Below are 17,987 nucleotides of genomic sequence, written 5' to 3'. Positions count from 1 at the left end.
CCCCAGGAGGAAGGAACACGGAGGTTTCTGCAGGAAATATCTGGGCACAGGCAGCAAAACCTGGTTGAGCTCAGAGAGGGCGGGGGGAGTGGTGGGAGAGGTGGGTGGAGGCTGAGGCTTGTGGGTAGACCACACCGGGCCTCGGTCAGGATGTGGGAAGCCAGAGGAAAGGACGGTGTGGGATGATGTGGTAGATATTTGTAGAGCAGTTAGGCTCTAGTGCATGATTCAGTCAGGGCTCCAGCAGGAAAAGGAAAGCTCATGCTTAACTGCATGACTGGAGGAGAGTCGCATAAAGGCCATATTCACAGGTATAAGGACCCCCACCAGGCACAGAGCAATTCCCTGGGCCTTCCCACACCTGGAGCTAGCTCTGTGGAAAGCCCCCCCACCCTGCAGGAGCTGTAGGACCAGCCTCTGGTGACCTGGCAGGGAGGGAACCTCACTCTCCCCAGTTCTCTGGGTTCCTTCCACTGGCCAAACCCAGTGGGAAGCAAGGGAGCCTGTGCCTCAGGCCTTAGCTGGGCTGGGACGGTAGAGGGTGGATCTGAAGAGGCAAGTGGAGACCCTACCGCCTAGTCCACTGACTTACATGGAAGAGAACAACGTTTTCCTTTATTTTTGCAGAAGCCAATTTATAATTTTGACTCTGCATACCCAACTAGAGAGACTCCCCCTCTGTGATTCCAGGGGCTTCTCCTTTCCCCAGTCTTCTGCTGTTGTCCAAAGCTCCCAGGTGTCTTTCCCAACACCTTGATGGCGGAATGGTGTGTTTGTGCACTCATGTCTGTGCACACGCATATGTGTGCAGGGAGCTCTCTGTCTACACTAGTGAGCCGGGCCCCAGCCTGGTGGTCCCTTCTGTCCTGGTCTGAATCTCTCGGGGCACAGGGTGGCCAGGCCTCCTGTAGTTGTTCTCCATCTTCCTGGGGTTGTGAGGGTACCCCAAGTTGGGAGGGCACCCAGCATTGGTCTCTGTCCTCCTCTCAGCCTGGAGTGGGGGTAGGGACCTCTTGTCAGCCGGAGAGAATCTTTGTCACCTCAAATCCTTTTCTCCTTGGAACAAAGGTGCTTTTGGAAACAAAACCCAGGAAGCTCTGCCACAAACCTCCCCAGAGGCAAAGAAGCCAGAGCAGGGAGAGAAAAGAAATTAGTGTCTCAGAAAAAAATCACCCTGCTACATGCGCATTGAAAAAAATTCCGATTTTTAATATGCCTTTTGAGTAGGTAACACACGTACGTAGTATAAAAGTCTAAATGATCAAAAGGTGACAAGTATGCCTCCTTCTCCCATCCTCCAGCTCACTCAGTCCCTCCCCCAGAAGCAGTGATGATTACGATTTTTTTATAGACCATTCCAAAGATATTCTCTGCATATGTGGATATCTCCTTATTCATTCATCTGTATTTTTATATATACCCCACACAGATGGGAGCACACGGTGCATTCCCCAGCACTTTGCTTTCTCAGGTAATAATGTACTGGGATTATGCTACTATTTCAATACATGTAGAGGTGTATCCTTTGCAATGGTGTGTCATGTTTCACTGCAGCATAACTTGCTTAACCAATCCCCTCTTGGTGGGCACATAGGTTGCTTTCTGTCTTTTGTCTATATTATAAATAGTGTGGCAGGGGTTAGCCTTGTACCTATGTCATTTTGCACATGGACGTGGACTTGCTGGGCATTTTTGAATGACGTCGTCAAATTGCTGGCTCCAGAGATTGTACTGGTTTTCACTTTCACCAGCAATGAATGAGGAAGCGCTGTTTTCCCACACCCTGGGCAGTATGGTGTTGATAATTGCTAGTTTGAGAGGTGAAAAAAACAGGTGTTTTAGAGTAATTTCAATGAGCATTCCTTTAATTTAGGGTTCTGCGGTTGAGCTCCTTTTCTTATGTTTAACAGCCATTCTCAGTCCTTTTTCTGGAACCCACATTCATTTTGAGGAGATTACTGGGGTGGGAGAGAATGTGTGGGTCAGAGTGAGCAGTTGTATTTCTTTGTTTTGGTGCCTACTTCCAGGCAGAGCCAGGGTGGGCTTGACAGGGATTCCTTAGGGGGTAGATTGAAAGGTCCTATTTGGCTAATAACAGCCTCTGTCCCCTTTGTCCTCCCTGCCAGGGATCATTCTGCGGGGCAGGCAGTGTTGTGGAGACCTTTGAAAGAGTGGCAAGAACACCCCTTTCTTATACCTTGTTTTTGTGGGGCAATGCTGCAGGAGAATAAAAGAGCCCTGGCCTGGTGACCTGATTCAAATCCCTACCCTTTCACTTACTTACAGAGATAGATAAATCACTTCAACTCTCTGAGCCTCAGTTTTCTCATCTGTAAAATGGGGAGAACACCCTGACCTCTCAGGGTTAATGTGAAGATTACCTGAGACACTGGATGATGACTAGAAACTCAAGACAATTCTTCGGAGGGCTGAGTTCATTACAGGAGATTCACCAGGGTAGGGAATGCCAAGCCCTTCTGGCATCACTGTGTAGTGTGGTGGAAGTATTTTCCTGTGGTTGTATGTCCGGAATCTTCACTGGGCTTGATTCAAGATGGCGACACTCTCCATATGAGCTGGGTTTCAAGAGGAGTTGCTATTCCCTTGCTCACTTGGGGTGGCCAACAGCATGTTTTCAAAAGGCAGGATCTGGGACCCAGACCCCAGCAAAGCTCAGGCCTTAGCCTGGGCTAGCATCTCTGCGAGTGAGCTAATTGACCCCCTTGGGTTTTGGCCTCATTAGCCAGATGAATTCAGGCTGACTTGATTGCATTCTGACACTGAAAGGGTTAAGGTGTACCTGGAGGGGCCTCAGCCTCTAGTTCCCCAAGCCTGGTTGCAAATTCCTGTGCTAGCATCCCTGCTAAGTGGCCACTTACATAACTTGCTTGTATAACCTGGTGAAGGAGAACTCCCTGCCTCTAGGCCAGCATGGGTCATTCTTCAACTGTTGTAAACATTTCCTAAGTTGTGTTGAAACTTGGAACTCTCCAGAAACACTCCCATTCACCCTGGCTCTGCACTCTGCTCCTGTGACCCAAACAAAGCTCTGCAGGGATTTGCAGGCAGTCCCCTAGAGCCTGCTCTTCTCCAGGCTGGGCCTTCATCCACAGCTTTCCTGCCCAGTTATTGGTCTCCAGGCATGTCCTCAAAGTGGCCTGAGCTGCAGGGCCGAGCAGGCTTGTCCCCTCGTTATTCTGAGCTGAGGTATCTAGTGCATGCAGCCTCAGAGGCTGACAGGTATCTCGGGCAGTCTCATTACCCTGGCTCAGGCTTTGCAGCCATTGGTCATGTGCCTGGGCTTGGTCACATGACCTACCTAGGTCTTTGTCATGTGGCTTGGCCTTGATCATGGGACCCTAGGTGCTTCCTTGAATTCAAGTGTTGTATCAGATTCATCTTGGTGTTTTTAGCCCTGACACAAATTTGGGCAAGAATAAATAGAGTAGGAATTGGCAAGTGATGTGTAGTTTTTTTTTTTTTTAAACCCAAATGCAGGATCATCATTCACTCATCGTGTTTCACATGTATTTGTTCCTTACACAAGGGTTTCTTTTCCTTTTTACATTCCCTCATTAGCCTGTCAGCTCTGAGAGGGCGGGGCAGCATTTCACGGATTTATTTTGTTTGTGGTATTTGCATTTAGTAAAGTAGGGGATTGTGGCTTGTTTAAAATGTTCTTATTGCAAACATGACACATGCTTGTATTATCCATTCAATAAATACATTCATAAATAGTTTTAAACAAAAAGAAACATGGGCTCACTAGAGAAAAGTTGGAAAATAGACAAAAGTAGAAAGTAGGAAAAAAAAAAAGAAAATCACCCATTGTCCTACCATTTAGAGAAAACCACTTACGAAGATTTTAGTGTGAAACACCAAAATGGCCTCTGGTCCCTGACCCACTCACCTCTCCACCTAGATTGTTGTTTTTCACATGGCTGGGTCTGGGGCACTGTAGAAGAGGGTGGCCTGGAGTTTGGCTGGCAGACAGGAAGATGGCTTTTTGGTTGTGTTTTGTGGAGCCCCCAGGGGAAGCTTTGGGGTGGAGTAAGGAAGTGGGGTTCTGGGCCCCCCAACCTGCTTCAGCCAGAGCTGGTCCACTTTCATCTGTTATGCAGTTTGGGATCCTAAGGAAAATTTCATGGAGAAAAAAAAGATTTCCCTGTTTTTAAAAGATTTTAAAACCATCAAACGAAGGCCCACTCAGTCCCCTGCTCCATGCTGTGCCATCCGCATCCTGCTATCTGGCAGAGTCCTGTAGCATGGTGTCAGGTTTCCTGTGCTGGCTGCAATTCATTGACCCACACCCCTGAGGGGCTGTGAGAGCTGGGCATTCCCTACATGCACATACCGTGTTTCCCCAAAAATAAGACCTAGCCGGACCATCAGCTCTAATGCATCTTTTGGAGCAAAAATTAATATAAGACCCGGTCTTATTTTACTATAATGTAAGACTGGGTCTAATATAATACAATATAATATAATATAATATAATATAATATAATATAATATAATATAATATAATATAATACCGGGTCTTATATTAATTTTTGCTCCAAAGGACGCATTAGAGCTGATGGTCCGGCTAGGTCTTATTTTCGGGGAAACACGGTAGTTTGTCATTCTGCCGATGTCTTTCTCCTCCCCAGATGCCCTTGACGTTCCCTCAAGTTCCTAGGCCAGTAACCCTACTCAACAAACAATGAGGTGGGGCTGGCAAGAACCCATCAAAGCTCTAGGGGCCACTGCTTCCTTTGCTAACGGCTCCCTAAACACATGCTTAGGACTTGCCTGCGAACTGACACCAAGCTCCCTAGCTGGAACCAACCACGTTGAAAGTCCAGGTGACGTTTTCCATCTTCAGTTTCCTGGTTCTTCTTTCTTTCTCCTTAGTCCTTCAAAGTGACTCTCTAGTCATGCCTGCAGGTCCCATCATGGTTCTAGGGACGAATTCTGCTGGGCATGGAAGTTTGAACTCACGCAGGGCACCAGCTCCTCATGCTTGGACTTAGGGACTCTCCAACTGCCTGAGTCTTAAGAGGGCATACAGGCCAACTTCCTCATTCTGCGGTGGTGAGGAGAGGGCGTCCAAGGTTACTGTCTGACTAGGGCATTGATTTTCCATTGCATGACTCTTTCCATGGCCTGTCTCCTCGCGTGTGTGTGTGTGTGTGTGTGTGTTCCTGTGTGGCTTACCTGGGGTCTCTGAGCCCCCTGCTGAATGAGGCTCTAGCTCTTCCCAGATCTTCCCAGGTGTATCTTCTGCAGCCCACATCAGAGCAAGATCGCAAAGCCATTGGGTTCATTCACAAAACGTGTGTGCTTATGCCCGTGCGTGTGCTTCCACATGGTCGCAGAAGATTAGGTACTTTTGTGGATGCTTTTCAGGACATGCCCCACGGTCTTAAGCTGGGCCCAGCTCTGCTCAGTTGCCCCTAGAGGTGACTAATGGAGATCGGGGCCACAGCAGAGGCTGATAAGATGGAGGGTGAAATTGAGTGGTCAGCTTTAGCCAGGGGGCACCCCAGCATCCACCCCTCATGGGTCCCAGCAGCTGGTGGCAAGAGAGGTGGAGATAGCTGGACGCCTCAGCCAAGCCAGGTGACTCTTTGTTTAGGGTACTGAATGCATGGGTGACTGACTTTGGCTTTTGTCTCAAGAGCAGTCAGTAATTAGAAGGGATGATCATGACAATTTGTGCCTTCCCAAGGTGGTGATTAAGCAAAAATAGCCTTCATTCTTTAGCTGGGAGGAGGAACCATGGTGAGCTGGGTGGGCCACTGGACGCGGTGCCAGGACTGGCAGGAGTGCCGGGAGCAGGCCTGCCTCAAAGCTTGTTACAAAGCATTGCCACAAAAACAGCTGTGGGCTCCCGCCATCCCATGTCTGGGCATGGCAGGGACCCAGCCTGAATAGGGCCAGGCAGACAGAAATGACCAAGAAGTGGGCCCCCGGCATGTGGCTCCCCACCCCCCAGGACCCCTGCCAGCAGTTCTTGTCATGAGAGGTTCTGGGGAATCCCCTAGATGTGGCGCCATAAAGCCCAGGGCAGGCTATTCTAGAATTCCCAGAGATTTCCCCATATGGTTTCCCTGGGGACTTTTAAGAACTGTGCTTCCAGTGGATGATGCTCCCCTAAACTCGATCTCCCAAGGGGATTGGCAGCATAGAGCTGTCTCACAGTCTGTGTGTACCCTGAATCTTCACGTGTAATAAGTTTTCACAAAAATGCCATGCTAGGTCCTGACACCCTGTTCTCAAGGTGTCCACAGTCTGATGGGGAAGTAGACGAGTACCTCACAGCAATAAGCCAGGCCTAGCGCAGCATGCTGGGGGGTTAGCATCTCCACTAAAATAGATCTGAGAAGGCTTTCCAGAGGTGGTGACAGTTGAGCAGAGTTTGGAAGGCCAAGTGGGAATTGGCCGGTCTGCAAAGGGAGGAAAGGGCTTATCCGCCAGAGGGCTCAGGATGAGCAAGGGCATGGAGGAGTGAAAGAGTTATGTCTTGTGGGTGTCACAGCCAGTGGCCTCAACTACTGTGGTGGGAATGTCTGGCTCTTGGGAGAGCGGAGCCCTTTTGGGCAAGGTACCAGCAGGGGGGCGTCGAGGCTGCCTTTCTACTTGTCTAAGACCGGAGACAGTGGGGTAACTTCAATTGGGGTCACTCTGGTCCTATTAGTCAACTCTCTAGGGGCCAGAATCTACATCTGGCCGGCTAGGTCTCCCGTCTTCCCTCTTCCAGAACAAAGCATCTCTGCCTTTTGTGCATTGAAAGAAGCAAGGCTCCACCCCAAACAGCGCTGGAGGCCAGACTCTTCCCCTTTGCTAGGGAGCAGGTGAGATGCTGAGGACAAGCCTACCCGTCTCCCTCCCCACCGAGCCAAGACTGTCTCAGCATCATTTGCAGCCAGGATATAGCCCTCGTCCACCCATTCGATGCCCAGAACATGATGTGGGTGACAGACAGATCAAGGTTATGGATTCTCCTTCATCAGTGTAATCAGTGAGGGGACAGGACGCAGCCCCCACCTAACGGAGGGCATGGTGCCCAGGAGATGACAGGACCCTCATGTCTTCTTGCCACTTATTTATAGCCTTGCTATGGTAATTTGTGGCAATCACAGTATTTAATCCTGTAATCACACTGCACACAGGCTCCTCAGTGCAAGCAGGCACCCAGCCCAGTGAGTCTGGGGAGCCTGCCAGGGCTCCGAGAGGGACTTGGGGACAGGGCAGGACAGTGTGGAGGCAGCATTGTCCCTACCAGCCCCCAGCTCCATCTTGTCAGCGGTGGCCCTGGCTCTGTGTCCCCTGATGCACTCTGGATAACAAGTAACACACGTACTTACTGTGTCCCAGGTCCCATTCTAAGCCGTCTATATCTGTATCTATATCTGTATCTATATCTATATCATCTATATCTATATAAAGTCATTTATCCTCATCACACCATTTTAAGAGGTTGTTACTATTATTATCCCCATATTCCGGATGAGGAAACTGAGGCACAGGTCACACAGCTGGTAAGAGCCAAGATTTGCATTCAGGCATTCTAGCTCCAAAGTCCATGCTTTCCACTGGGTCCCTCCCAGCCCAGGGGCCTCCCCACGACATCAGCCTTGCCAGCTCCTGGTTTCTTCTGGTTTACCTGCCCCAGAGCAGCACATGAGGCTGGACACAGAAAGTCATACTCTGTTTCCCTCAAACACTCTCTTTCCTGCTGGTGAACTGCTCTCCCATGGCAGACCTGAACTTCAGTCTTCCAGGTGCCACTTATCGATTTGTGCTCCCGTTTCTTTTCCTGCAGAATGGGGATTATTGTGTCCACCTCACCGGGAAGCTGTGGAGTTCAGAAGAATGGGGGAGCACTTTGTCAAGCATCGTTTTCTATTGAACGTTGGAGTACTCTTAGCTGGGTTCACGTGCCAGCCCACTCAGTCTTCTTAGATGTGTGGCCTGTGGGCAGGTGACCTAGGTTGTTTGAGCCTCAGTTTGCTCATCTGTAAAGAGGAGCCAAACTCAGAGGTTACTTGTGGGGACTAGATGAGATAACACCTGTATAACACATAGTGCCCGGGACATAAGTAATCAGGAAAACTGAGCCGTCTACTGTTGTCTTCTATTCCGAGCCTGTCCTAAGGGCAGGGCACAGGTCTCTTTTAGCCAAGTCCAGGGCAAGGCCTATAGGATGTTAGAAATAAAGCAGAAGACTCCGAGCCAGCGGAAGGAGCCTTAGGAAGTCCTGGGCAGAGCCAGGCTTCAGAACACGGTTTTCCTCTTCCTCCTCCAAACCAAAGCCCTCCATCAGTTAGGAAACGATTTCCTGTCTGCGTGGGCAAGCAGCCCCGAGCTCCTAAAGCAGTTATCCTTAGACCAGGCTCGTGTCTGTGAGGACAGAATATTGCAGAAACGTACTTCCCTCCTGCGAAAAGCTTCTTATTTGGAATTCTAGGAGGATGTACTCTCCCCTGGGGCCAGCAGAGGCTGAGCAGATGTTCATGCTGACACACATTGGCCAGGGTGCCCACCCATGTCTACTGCCGGCTTGCCCACGAAGCTCTTGGGAAGGACTTTCCCCAAATGCACCTCCTAGCAGGTTGTAGCCGGTTCCTGGCATGGGGAAGAGGGCAAGGGCTATCCTTGCCTAGAACCAGCTGCTATGAGACGAGTTCCTGTCTCCCATCCAAGTACTAACCAGGTCCGACCCTGCTTAGCTTCCGAGACCAGAGAAGCTCGGGTGCTTTCAGGGTGGTATTGGCTGTATATGAGTTCCCTGTCGTTGAAAGCAAACAAGTGGTTCACAGTCTAGCTGTGAGGTTCAACCACACAGAGAAAATAATATCCTTCTCATGGGGAGAAAGGAGAAGAGGTGATGTCAGCTTGATGGAAGGAAGGATTCCTCAGGGGGGGCAGCATCACTGGGTGGACAATGAGGGGACCGTTCAGTGTCTTTGAGGTCTCTCTGCATCTGAGCGTCCAAAGCAATGACACTCAGGAATATAGGTGTTAGATTGGGGAAAGGGCCAGATAGTAAATATGTTAGGCTTTGCAGGCTGTAACGTCCCTGTGGAACATAAGCAGCTACAGACAATGTGTTCCAATAAAACTTTATGTACAAAACGTGGCACACCAGATTTGGTCCATAGCTATAGTTTCCTGATCCCTGTGTTAGAGGAAGGAGAGCTCAGAGAGGGCTGGATGCCAAGAAGCACTTCCTGGAGGAGAAGTTGAGCCCAGGCAGCTGGGAGAAGCAAGGGGAACATTTCTGATAGCGAGTGGCTTCACCACAAAGCTCGTCGGTGATAATAAGTATGGTCCCAAATGCTGGCCTTACCTCTTTGAGGGTTCACCTTCCCCTGGACAGGGGTCCCGTACTTCAAGGCCTTGCTGTCTCTCTGATAGCTTGAACTATATTTTAAAAAACTTTCTTTCTTTCTTTTTTTTTTTTTTTTAAATACAGCAACTGTAGTTGTTTTCAGAGGGATGCTTGGCCCAAATTTCTGTCCATTACTAGAAGTAGAAGCCATCAGACAATATTCACGTTGTGGCTGTTACTGGTGAAGAAAAGCAGGACAGTTCTTCTCTAGGACCCACCCTTCCCCTGTAGTAGGGACAGCATCCGTGATCCCGCTGGTTTTCCTTTTCTTAGGAGGAGAACGGGTTTCATATTGTGTTGATTTCAGAGGCAGGGGGCTGGCTGTGGTGAGTCCCTAGCTCTGCACCTATCGTTCTGCTCGCCTGCAAGCTCGCCTGCCTCGGGCCCGCTGAGATCTCTTCTCTTTCCCCCACAGGAGAACTGTACCGGGTGTCCTTGAGAAGACAGAAGTTCCCAGCCCAGGGGAGCATTGAGATCCATGAAGACAATGAGGTGGGCTGGGTTTCTGAGGACATCTGGGCCCACCTCTGTGGTCAGGATTTTAGGAAGGGCCCTAGGCCGGTAGATAGGCTGCCTAGTTTCCGCCCAGCTCTTCATTTGACTTTCTGTGTGACCCCGGGCAGCTTCCTGTTCTTCTCTGGGCTTCCAGCTCACATATGAACAAGAAAGGCCTCTTGGGACCCTTCCTGCCCTGACAGTGAGGCACTTATCCTCCTGGCAGCCTGTGCCCTTTACTCTGGAAAAACAGCAGGTCCTACCACAGGAGGGGGTGGAGAACTCCCCGACGTGGAGCTGAGACAGGCTGGACATGCTTCTCTGGCCACAGCCCTGTGTGTGTGTTTACCCCTCCCCCTCCCCCCACATCCAGTCTCCCTGCTGCCTGTCACTCTATCCCCACTGGTGTTTCTCTCAGGAAGTCTGCCCACAGCGCTCCTGCAAGACGCATGTCCTCCTGCTGGTGCTGCACGGGGGCAACATCCTGGACTCGGGTTCAGGGGATCCATCCTGCAAGGCAGCTGACATCCACACCTTTAGCTCCGTGCTGGAGAAGGTCACACGCGCCCACTTCCCCGCAGCTCTGGGCCACATCCTCATCAAGTTTGTCCCCTGTCCTGCCATCTGCTCGGAAGCTTTCTCACTCGTCTCCAAGTGAGTCCCTTCCTGCTTGTTTGGACTGGCTGGGGCTGGCAGGGAGGACTAAATGGGGGGCTGCCCCTGCCGTGGGGGTACCGGCCGAGGCCTCTCTGGGACATCAGATCTTTACTGACCGTAAGCATCACCTGTGGGAAGTGGTCAGCAAGAGTCCAGAGCAATTAGTACTCATGCCCTGAGTCCTCCGCTGCCCCAAGCCAGGCTCAACAAGCTCTGATCTCGTTGGCCCAGCTAAGGAAGCTGAGGTGTTGAGCGGTGAAGCAATTTCCCCCAGGGTTACCTCCGAATAGAGCCAGGAGTCAAACCCAGGCAGCCTCATTCCTGAGCCACACAATTAGAGCCCAGTAGGGATGTGGGCTCTAAGGCAGGTGGCACAGAGCACTGAGGACACTCAGGATGAGGGCCAGGAAGGCTTCCTGGAGGGGGTGACATTGGCGGGTGCTGTAAGAGTAGCATAACATGGCTAAGTGTGTGTGTTCTCTGGTCAGCCTGGATTTGAGTTCTGGCTGTGTGATCTGGGGGAAGTTATTTAGCTCTCCCTGTGTCAGTTTCATCTCTAAAATGCATATAATTATAATTACGTGATAACCACCTCCTAGAGTTTATGTGAGGATTCTTTGTGCCAGTGTATATGAAGCACCTAGCACAGAATGAGGCACATAGAAAGAGCATGGTGAGGATTTGCTATGACTCACATTATCGTTCTCATGGGGGAGAAGCGGCTCTTTCTGTTGGTGGACAGGGAACTGGGGAGGGAGCCGTTCGTGTCTCCCAGCAGAGAACCCAACTGGCGGAAATGAGGCAGCGTGCTCCCTGGGCCTGGGTTCTTCATCCAAACCTGCTTTGGTCCCTGTGGGGGATAAACTGGGAAACCAGGGGCCCCTCCAGAACCTGGGGACCTATGGGAGATCCAACCCACTGCTCCAAGACCTGAGGGCTCTGTGCTCCCCGGGTCTCTGTCCTGTTGAATTAGTTTAAATGGGTGCCAAGAGCCAGGTGGGAGTCCTGGCTGCACGCCAATATGATGGGCAAAGAAGGCCCGAGCACCTGCAGCACGCATGTCTCATAGAGCATGTGGAAAATGGCGGGGACTGGACGCCGGGAAGTTGTCGCGGTTAGGTATGAAAGGGAGGCTGCCCCTCACTCCCTTTCCTGTTGACTCTGCCTCTGACCTTGAGGCTTCACAGAGAGGAGCCTTCACCCATGTGGGACTTGGGGAGGGTGGACAGGACGTCCCAGACTCTCAGTCAAATGTGGCCTTAAGGCTCAGCAGTGCTGGGAGGGGCAGGAGGCCCTGTCCCCAGCTTCTGGGGACATGTGAGGCCGTGCTGGGCCTCACTTTTCTGGTCTATGAGGGAAAGGAAAGTTAGCTCCTGGACAGGGAGCAGAGACCTGTCTCATTTATCTGTGCTCCAGGATGCGGGCAGGGCAGATCTCAGTCAGAGTTGGAAGGAAGGCGGGAGAGTAGGTCAGTTGTTCCCCAACCTGGCTAAGGGCCCAAATCCTGGGTGATTCTTGTTAAAACCACAAGGCCTCAGGCCTCATCCCTGGGGCTTCTGAATCCGGCAGGCAGGGCCCTGGAATCTACTTCTTTAGCAGATTAATCCGCTCCGAGTGTCTGCTCTGCAGCGGTGTTTGGGAAGCTGAGCTGACACAGCTCCATCCTCTTCACACTCCAACAGTTGGAGTTAATTGTGCTCCTCCATAATCAATCTCAGGCACCACCCCCACCCCGGCCCCCAGGACATCTGACCCCCACAACTGGGTCACCCAGCCCTGGCCCGATCTCCAAGAAGATGGATGGCCCGGCCACTCGAGGGGATAGTAGGAGGGAGTGTACTTCTCCCCCGTACTTCTGCCCCCGGCAGTGCCTTGCCAGGCCATCCATCAGCCCTAATCACTGCTGGGAGGGAGCTCTTTCTCAGCTAATTAAAATCTCTCCGGCTGCAATCGAGGCCTGTTTCCTCTAATTTGTGTTCTTTGGAGATGAAGGATGGCTGTTAGGCCGGCCTTGCACACCACGAGGTCTCTGTCACCTGCCCAGGGTGCCCGAGTCATGTCACCTGCCCCAGTTTCAACCTCTGTCAGCCTGAGCTTGGACTATTGGGGCAGGGCAGGCTTTGGGTAGGGGGTGGGCAGTTCCCCACTCTGTGGTCCCTCCTGGCCAGCTGGGTCTGATGCCCCAGGGGACAGAGATGGGTGGGGTGGAAGTAGTGGCAGGGAACGGGAAGCTGAGCCGAGAGGGGTCTGAGCTGCCCGGGGACCGAGGGACTTCCTAGTGGGGAGACAGGGAAGTGAGGGGGTCCCATTCTGGTGCTGGACAATCCACTGGCAGTGGGCAGGATCTCTTAGTCCTTTCTGGGGTCACAGTTTCCTGCAAAGACTATGAAAGAAGGCCCTGGATCCTTGTACCAGAGAGATGGACATACTGTCATGCATACAGCTACGTGCCTACCTCCAAGCTATGATCAACATATGATCCACATATCTGGCATGCCCTCTCTTCACCTTTCTAGTTTCCCTAAAGCCTTCTTTGAGGCTTAGTTCAAACCCCGCTTCCTGCAGGAAATTTGCCATGATGATATGTCCCCACCCGGATCCACACCAGTGGCTTCTCTCACAATTGGGGTGCTTCTGGGGCCACACAGAATGGGCAGGAGAGAGCCACTGTCACAAGACTCCAGCGCCCACATCACAGGCTGGCATGGGGTGGACAAGTAGGGGAGGCAGTACAGGCTTGGCACCCCCACCCCACCCTTACCCCCACCCCCACCTTTGGACTTTGTCTCATCTGGCTCCTGCCTGGATTCTCCTGAAGAGTGTGGAGTGGAGGGCGGGCCCAGTTCTTGGTCAGCACATGCTCTCTTCTGCCCAGTCCACGGCCCCAAACCCACCTCCCTGCCTGATCCTGGCTGGGCTTACCTTGGCCCCCTGTCTGCAGCCTGAACCCCTACAGTCACGATGAGGGCTCTCTCAGCAACAGCCAGGACCACGTCCCTCTGGCCGCCCTGCCCCTGTTGGCCATCTCCTCCCCGCAGTACCAGGATGCGGTTGCCACCGTCATCGAGCGAGCCAACCAGGTCTACGCAGAGTTCCTCAAGTCCTCTGATGGCATTGGCTTCAGTGGGCAGGTAGGACAGCCTGCGCCCACCTCCCCATCCTGGCCCTGCCCAGCGAGAGGCTGGGATCTGCCTGAAGAATCTAGACCAGGCTGTTCTGGAGTGGTAGCTTCTGAGATCCAAAGAGGTTTTTGAGATCTTTGAGATTGTCCTCATTTTACAGATGGGAAAACTGAGGCCACCATCTGAGCTCTGATTGTGAGCACCTGCTGATCCCTGGCCCAAGTCTGGTCCCTGACTCAAGCCTAGTTCCTGTCCTCAGGTTGACCCCTGGCCCCAGCCAGATTCCTATCCAGGCTGACCCTGCCTAAATCTGACCCCTGATTCTAGCCTGGTTCCTGTCCTCAGGCTGACCCTACTGAAGCCTGACCTTTGGCCCCATCCTGATTCCTGTCCTCAGGCTGACCTTGGCCCCAGTCTGACCCCTGACCCTAGCTTGGTTCCTGTCCTCAGGCTGACCGTGGTCCCAGAGTGAGCACCCCTCCCGGTACTGGGGCTCTCTCAGGCCTTTCTGGGACAGGTTCCTTGTTCTTCCAAGCTCTGAATGGGTGTGGGGGTGAGGGGTCAAGCGGTGGCCAGGCCTGTAGTCCCAGCTGTGCCTTCTCCAGGTGTGTCTCATCGGGGACTGTGTGGGGGGCCTCCTGGCCTTTGATGCCATCTGCTACAGTGCGGGGCCCTCAGGTGACAGCCCTGGCAGCAGCAGCCGGAAGGGGAGCGTCAGCAGCACCCAGGTGCGGGCCAGATGTGGGCATGGTGGCGGGGTCTGTCCTTGGGAGCAGGGACCTCTCTGGGGGAGGTAGTGTTAGCCCTTAATACTTGTACCAGGAGATAAACGTTACGAACTATTGTTTCACAATCTTAAAAGAGTCGCAAGAGATTACTACCACAGGTGAGGAAACTGAGGCCCAGAAGGTAGGGTCCCTAGACAGTGACCCAGAGTCCATCCAGATTGCTAATCCGTTTAGATGCAGGAAATAGCTTTGTGCCTAAAAATGCCACCATTAGGCACATGCTTGTGTAGCTTCCATGCTTCTTTTGGAAGCAGTATGGCCTCTCACATCTAGGAAACGGGTTATATGTGCCTGGGGGAGGAGCCAGGGCCCCATAGTCTCTGGTGACCACGGTGCCCTCCTGCCCTTCCTTGGGCCCGAAGGACTCCCCAGTTATGGTGGAGGAGGAGTGCAGTCTGGCCAGCAGCAAGCGGCTCAGCAAAAGCAGCATTGACGTCTCCAGCGTGTTGGAGGACGAGGAGCCCAAGAGACCGTTGCCACGGAAACAGAGTGACTCTTCCACCTATGACTGCGAGACCATCACCCAGCATCATGCCTTCCTGTCAAGGTAACCACTCCCTGTGCCTCCCCTTCCTTCCAGCAAAGCGTCCAGGGAGAGAGGACCTTGGCTCAAAGTCACCTGGGAGGCCTGGGACCAGTATGTCCCAGGCCCCTCCGTGGGTGCCCATAGACAAGCACTGAAATGCTGAGACCTAGGCCACGCCCCGTGGGCCCTGGGCTGAAACCTGGGACCCTGTGCTCTGTCCCTGCTCCAGCTGGACTTGTAGAGGGACAGGACAATTGTTCTCATGTCGCTGAGCCTCAGCTTCATCTTCTGCAAAAGGGTAAATGACGCTCAGCCTACTTCCCTGGTGGTTTGAAGAATCTAGTGAAAGAACAGATGGGGGTGTGTTTTGTGAGCTACTCCAGGTGTGTGTTATTGTTTCTCAGATGGGGTAACAGAGGCCAAATAGGTTGGGAACTTTCCTGGGATCACACAGCCAATTACTGAAGAGCTGGGGTCAGCATTCTGGTCTCCCAATCCCCAAACACAGCACATGTTTATTCATAGGCCAGGCAGGGCTCCCCACAGAACTTCCACCCTTTAACTTTCTAGAAGAGACATGTTCATCGATACCGCCTAAATGAATTATCCGCACATTTATTCAGGATGCACGGAAGCCTCTTCTTCCCTGTCTCCTCGACTCTGGCCCTCCTGTCCTCTCTCCCGCCTTCTTTCTTACCCAGGTGATAAGTACAATAGCATGAGGTCAGTACAACATTTAGAAAATAGATCGTCTCACCACCCAGAGGGAACCATTGCTAACACTTTGGCATATTTTTTACATGCTTTGCATATAGTTTTACTTAAAAAAAAAACACCCAAACATCCTTATGTTATGATCTTTCCCCCATATAATTAAAAGTACTGTACTTGGTAAATATTCCTAATATTTTATTAAGTGAATGGACACCATTTTAATCCCAGTCATTGGACACTTTGGCTTTTTCCAGTTCTTTGCAATGATAAGTAGCCTTCAGGTTGCCATCTCTGTGCATAACCACATATGGATATATTAGGTTATTTCGTTTGCAAAGATTCCTGGAGGGTGAATTATTATTAGGGCAAAGGCTCTGCATATTTAAATCTCTGACTATTTACAGCCTCTCTGACAGATTATTCTTTAGAAAAGCAGCTACATTTCAAGCCCGGGTTGCAAAGTAAAATCTCTACATTTCTGGTTCATCCTTGAAAAATCCTTTAAGCCCCAAATTTGGAGAATGACAAGAAGTTGGAGGATTTCAGTAGCTGGTCCAACACAGTCAGCTTTTCCCTCTGGTAAAGGGACAGATGGCTCTTTCTTTGGCAATTAAGTAGTTGGCGTGTGTTTGGGGACCACGCTGTACATGAAATATGTATTGTTAAACACGAGAGCCCTCATCCTGAGTGGGAGATGCTCACACTATGAGAGGCAGAGGAGCAGGGGATTTCAGATTCAACTTTCTGGACCCTCGCTCGCACACTATTTCAACTGTTATTTATACAATTCTCTTTCTCCTCCAACTTGAGGGTGTTAGTTGAATTTGCAGTCTTGATTCACAGATCACGCAATCCCACTGGATTGTCTTAAACTTGAAGCTGTCCCCAAATGCCAGCTGGAAGAACAGGGAGGTTCCCCGTTTTCCTGCCCCGCCTGTATAGCCTGCTCTGGGTCTGTGGCTAAACATCACCTTGAACTCTTTGGTTGCAATGGCATGTGAAGGGTCGGAATTCTGTGTGTCTCATGGTTTTCTCTTCAAGCTCTGCTTCCTCTGCGGGCTGGAGGGGAGAGAAGACCAAGCTGTTTGCATCTGTGTCTGCGGGTTACCTGGAACATGAGTTACAACCAAAGCCCTAATCCTGGCAGGACTGATATCACCCAGCTGGTCTGTGTGTTGGCCAGCTGGGCTTCTCTGGTAGACGGTGCAGAAATTCACAGTGTGGCCATCACAGACCCAGCATGGTGGGGCAGGCCTGCCAGCTCGTAGGATGCTTAGGTGTCCTCAGGTGCTGAGCCCGTTTGAGTTAATCAAGTTTTACTGGATCACAGCCATGTGTATTTGTTCAAATATCAGCTATGGCTGCTTGCATGCTACACAGCAGAGTTAAGTGGATATGATGGAGGCCATATGGCCCTCAAAGTCTAAAATATTTACCTCCTGGCTTTTTACAGAAAAAGTTGGCTGACCCCAAACGTTGGCCCGGCGTCGGTGGCCAGTGCTAAGATGGTTGCTTCTTATGTTGACAGCATCTGGCTAGTGGACGCTGGTCCTGGGCCCCGACCCGGAGGTGGAGGGCGGGGCTTCTGGCTGCCCTGCTAAGGGAGCTCGCCACAACCTCGCTCCTTCCCTAACCCGCCCTGCTGTGGCTTCCTCTCTCTGGCAGCATCCACTCCAGTATGCTGAAGGATGAGGCCGAGCCGCCTGCAGCCGGGACGGCCCAGCTCCCTGAGGTCAGCCTGGGCCGCTTGGACTTTGATGTGTCGGACTTCTTCCTCTTCGGCTCGCCCCTTGGCCTGGTCCTGGCCATGCGGAGGACAGTGCTGCCGGGGCTGGATGGTGGGTGTGGCATGGGCTGGGGCCCGACATGCCTTGTGTCACTAGGCCACCATGTCAGGGCCTCGAATTGGGGAGAGTGGGGTTTGGGGGGAGAGGGGTGGGAGGATCACGGTCGCAGTTGGGGTAGGTGGACAGAGAAGAAAGGAAGAAGGAGGGGAAGGGGAAAGGTGGGAGAGTGGGGCTGTTTCTCCAGCAAAGGTGAGGTAACCCCTGGTGAATTTCACTGTCCTTGTCACATGCCTCTGGCCTCTTGTCCAGTTGTCACGCTCTATGGGAAGAGAAGCCATATATTTACTCTCTTGTACCCATCCTCTCCTTCCCCAGTGCCCAGGCAGACTCACTGCTGCCAGGTGCTTCTTACTGACCCCTGCATATACCCAGGCCCACCCCAGTGCCTTTTTCATACAGTACCCACAGCTTTGAATGCCTTCCTCCATTCCTCTAAAATACACACTGAGGCGATTTGCA

At 51.9% G+C, this 17,987-nt stretch overlaps 1 protein-coding gene across 2 annotated transcripts in view; it reads left to right on the top strand.

The window, feature by feature from the left end:
- Window positions 1–17,987, top strand: part of PITPNM3 (PITPNM family member 3) — an 86,946-nt gene that overhangs the window by 46,979 nt on the left and 21,980 nt on the right. For both annotated transcript variants that reach the window (XM_033091007.1, XM_033091008.1), the window contains 6 exons: window positions 9,795–9,871; window positions 10,293–10,528; window positions 13,473–13,662; window positions 14,259–14,381; window positions 14,804–14,988; window positions 17,347–17,519. In XM_033091007.1, the coding sequence (XP_032946898.1) occupies window positions 9,795–9,871; window positions 10,293–10,528; window positions 13,473–13,662; window positions 14,259–14,381; window positions 14,804–14,988; window positions 17,347–17,519 (984 nt within the window). The remainder of the gene's footprint in view (window positions 1–9,794; window positions 9,872–10,292; window positions 10,529–13,472; window positions 13,663–14,258; window positions 14,382–14,803; window positions 14,989–17,346; window positions 17,520–17,987) is intronic.

Source organism: Rhinolophus ferrumequinum, chromosome 21 (genome assembly GCF_004115265.2).
Source record: "Rhinolophus ferrumequinum isolate MPI-CBG mRhiFer1 chromosome 21, mRhiFer1_v1.p, whole genome shotgun sequence".
In the NCBI taxonomy this organism is placed as follows: domain Eukaryota; kingdom Metazoa; phylum Chordata; class Mammalia; order Chiroptera; family Rhinolophidae; genus Rhinolophus; species Rhinolophus ferrumequinum.
Note: the sequence above shows the minus strand (reverse complement) of the source record. Positions and strands in the feature narration are given on the sequence as shown.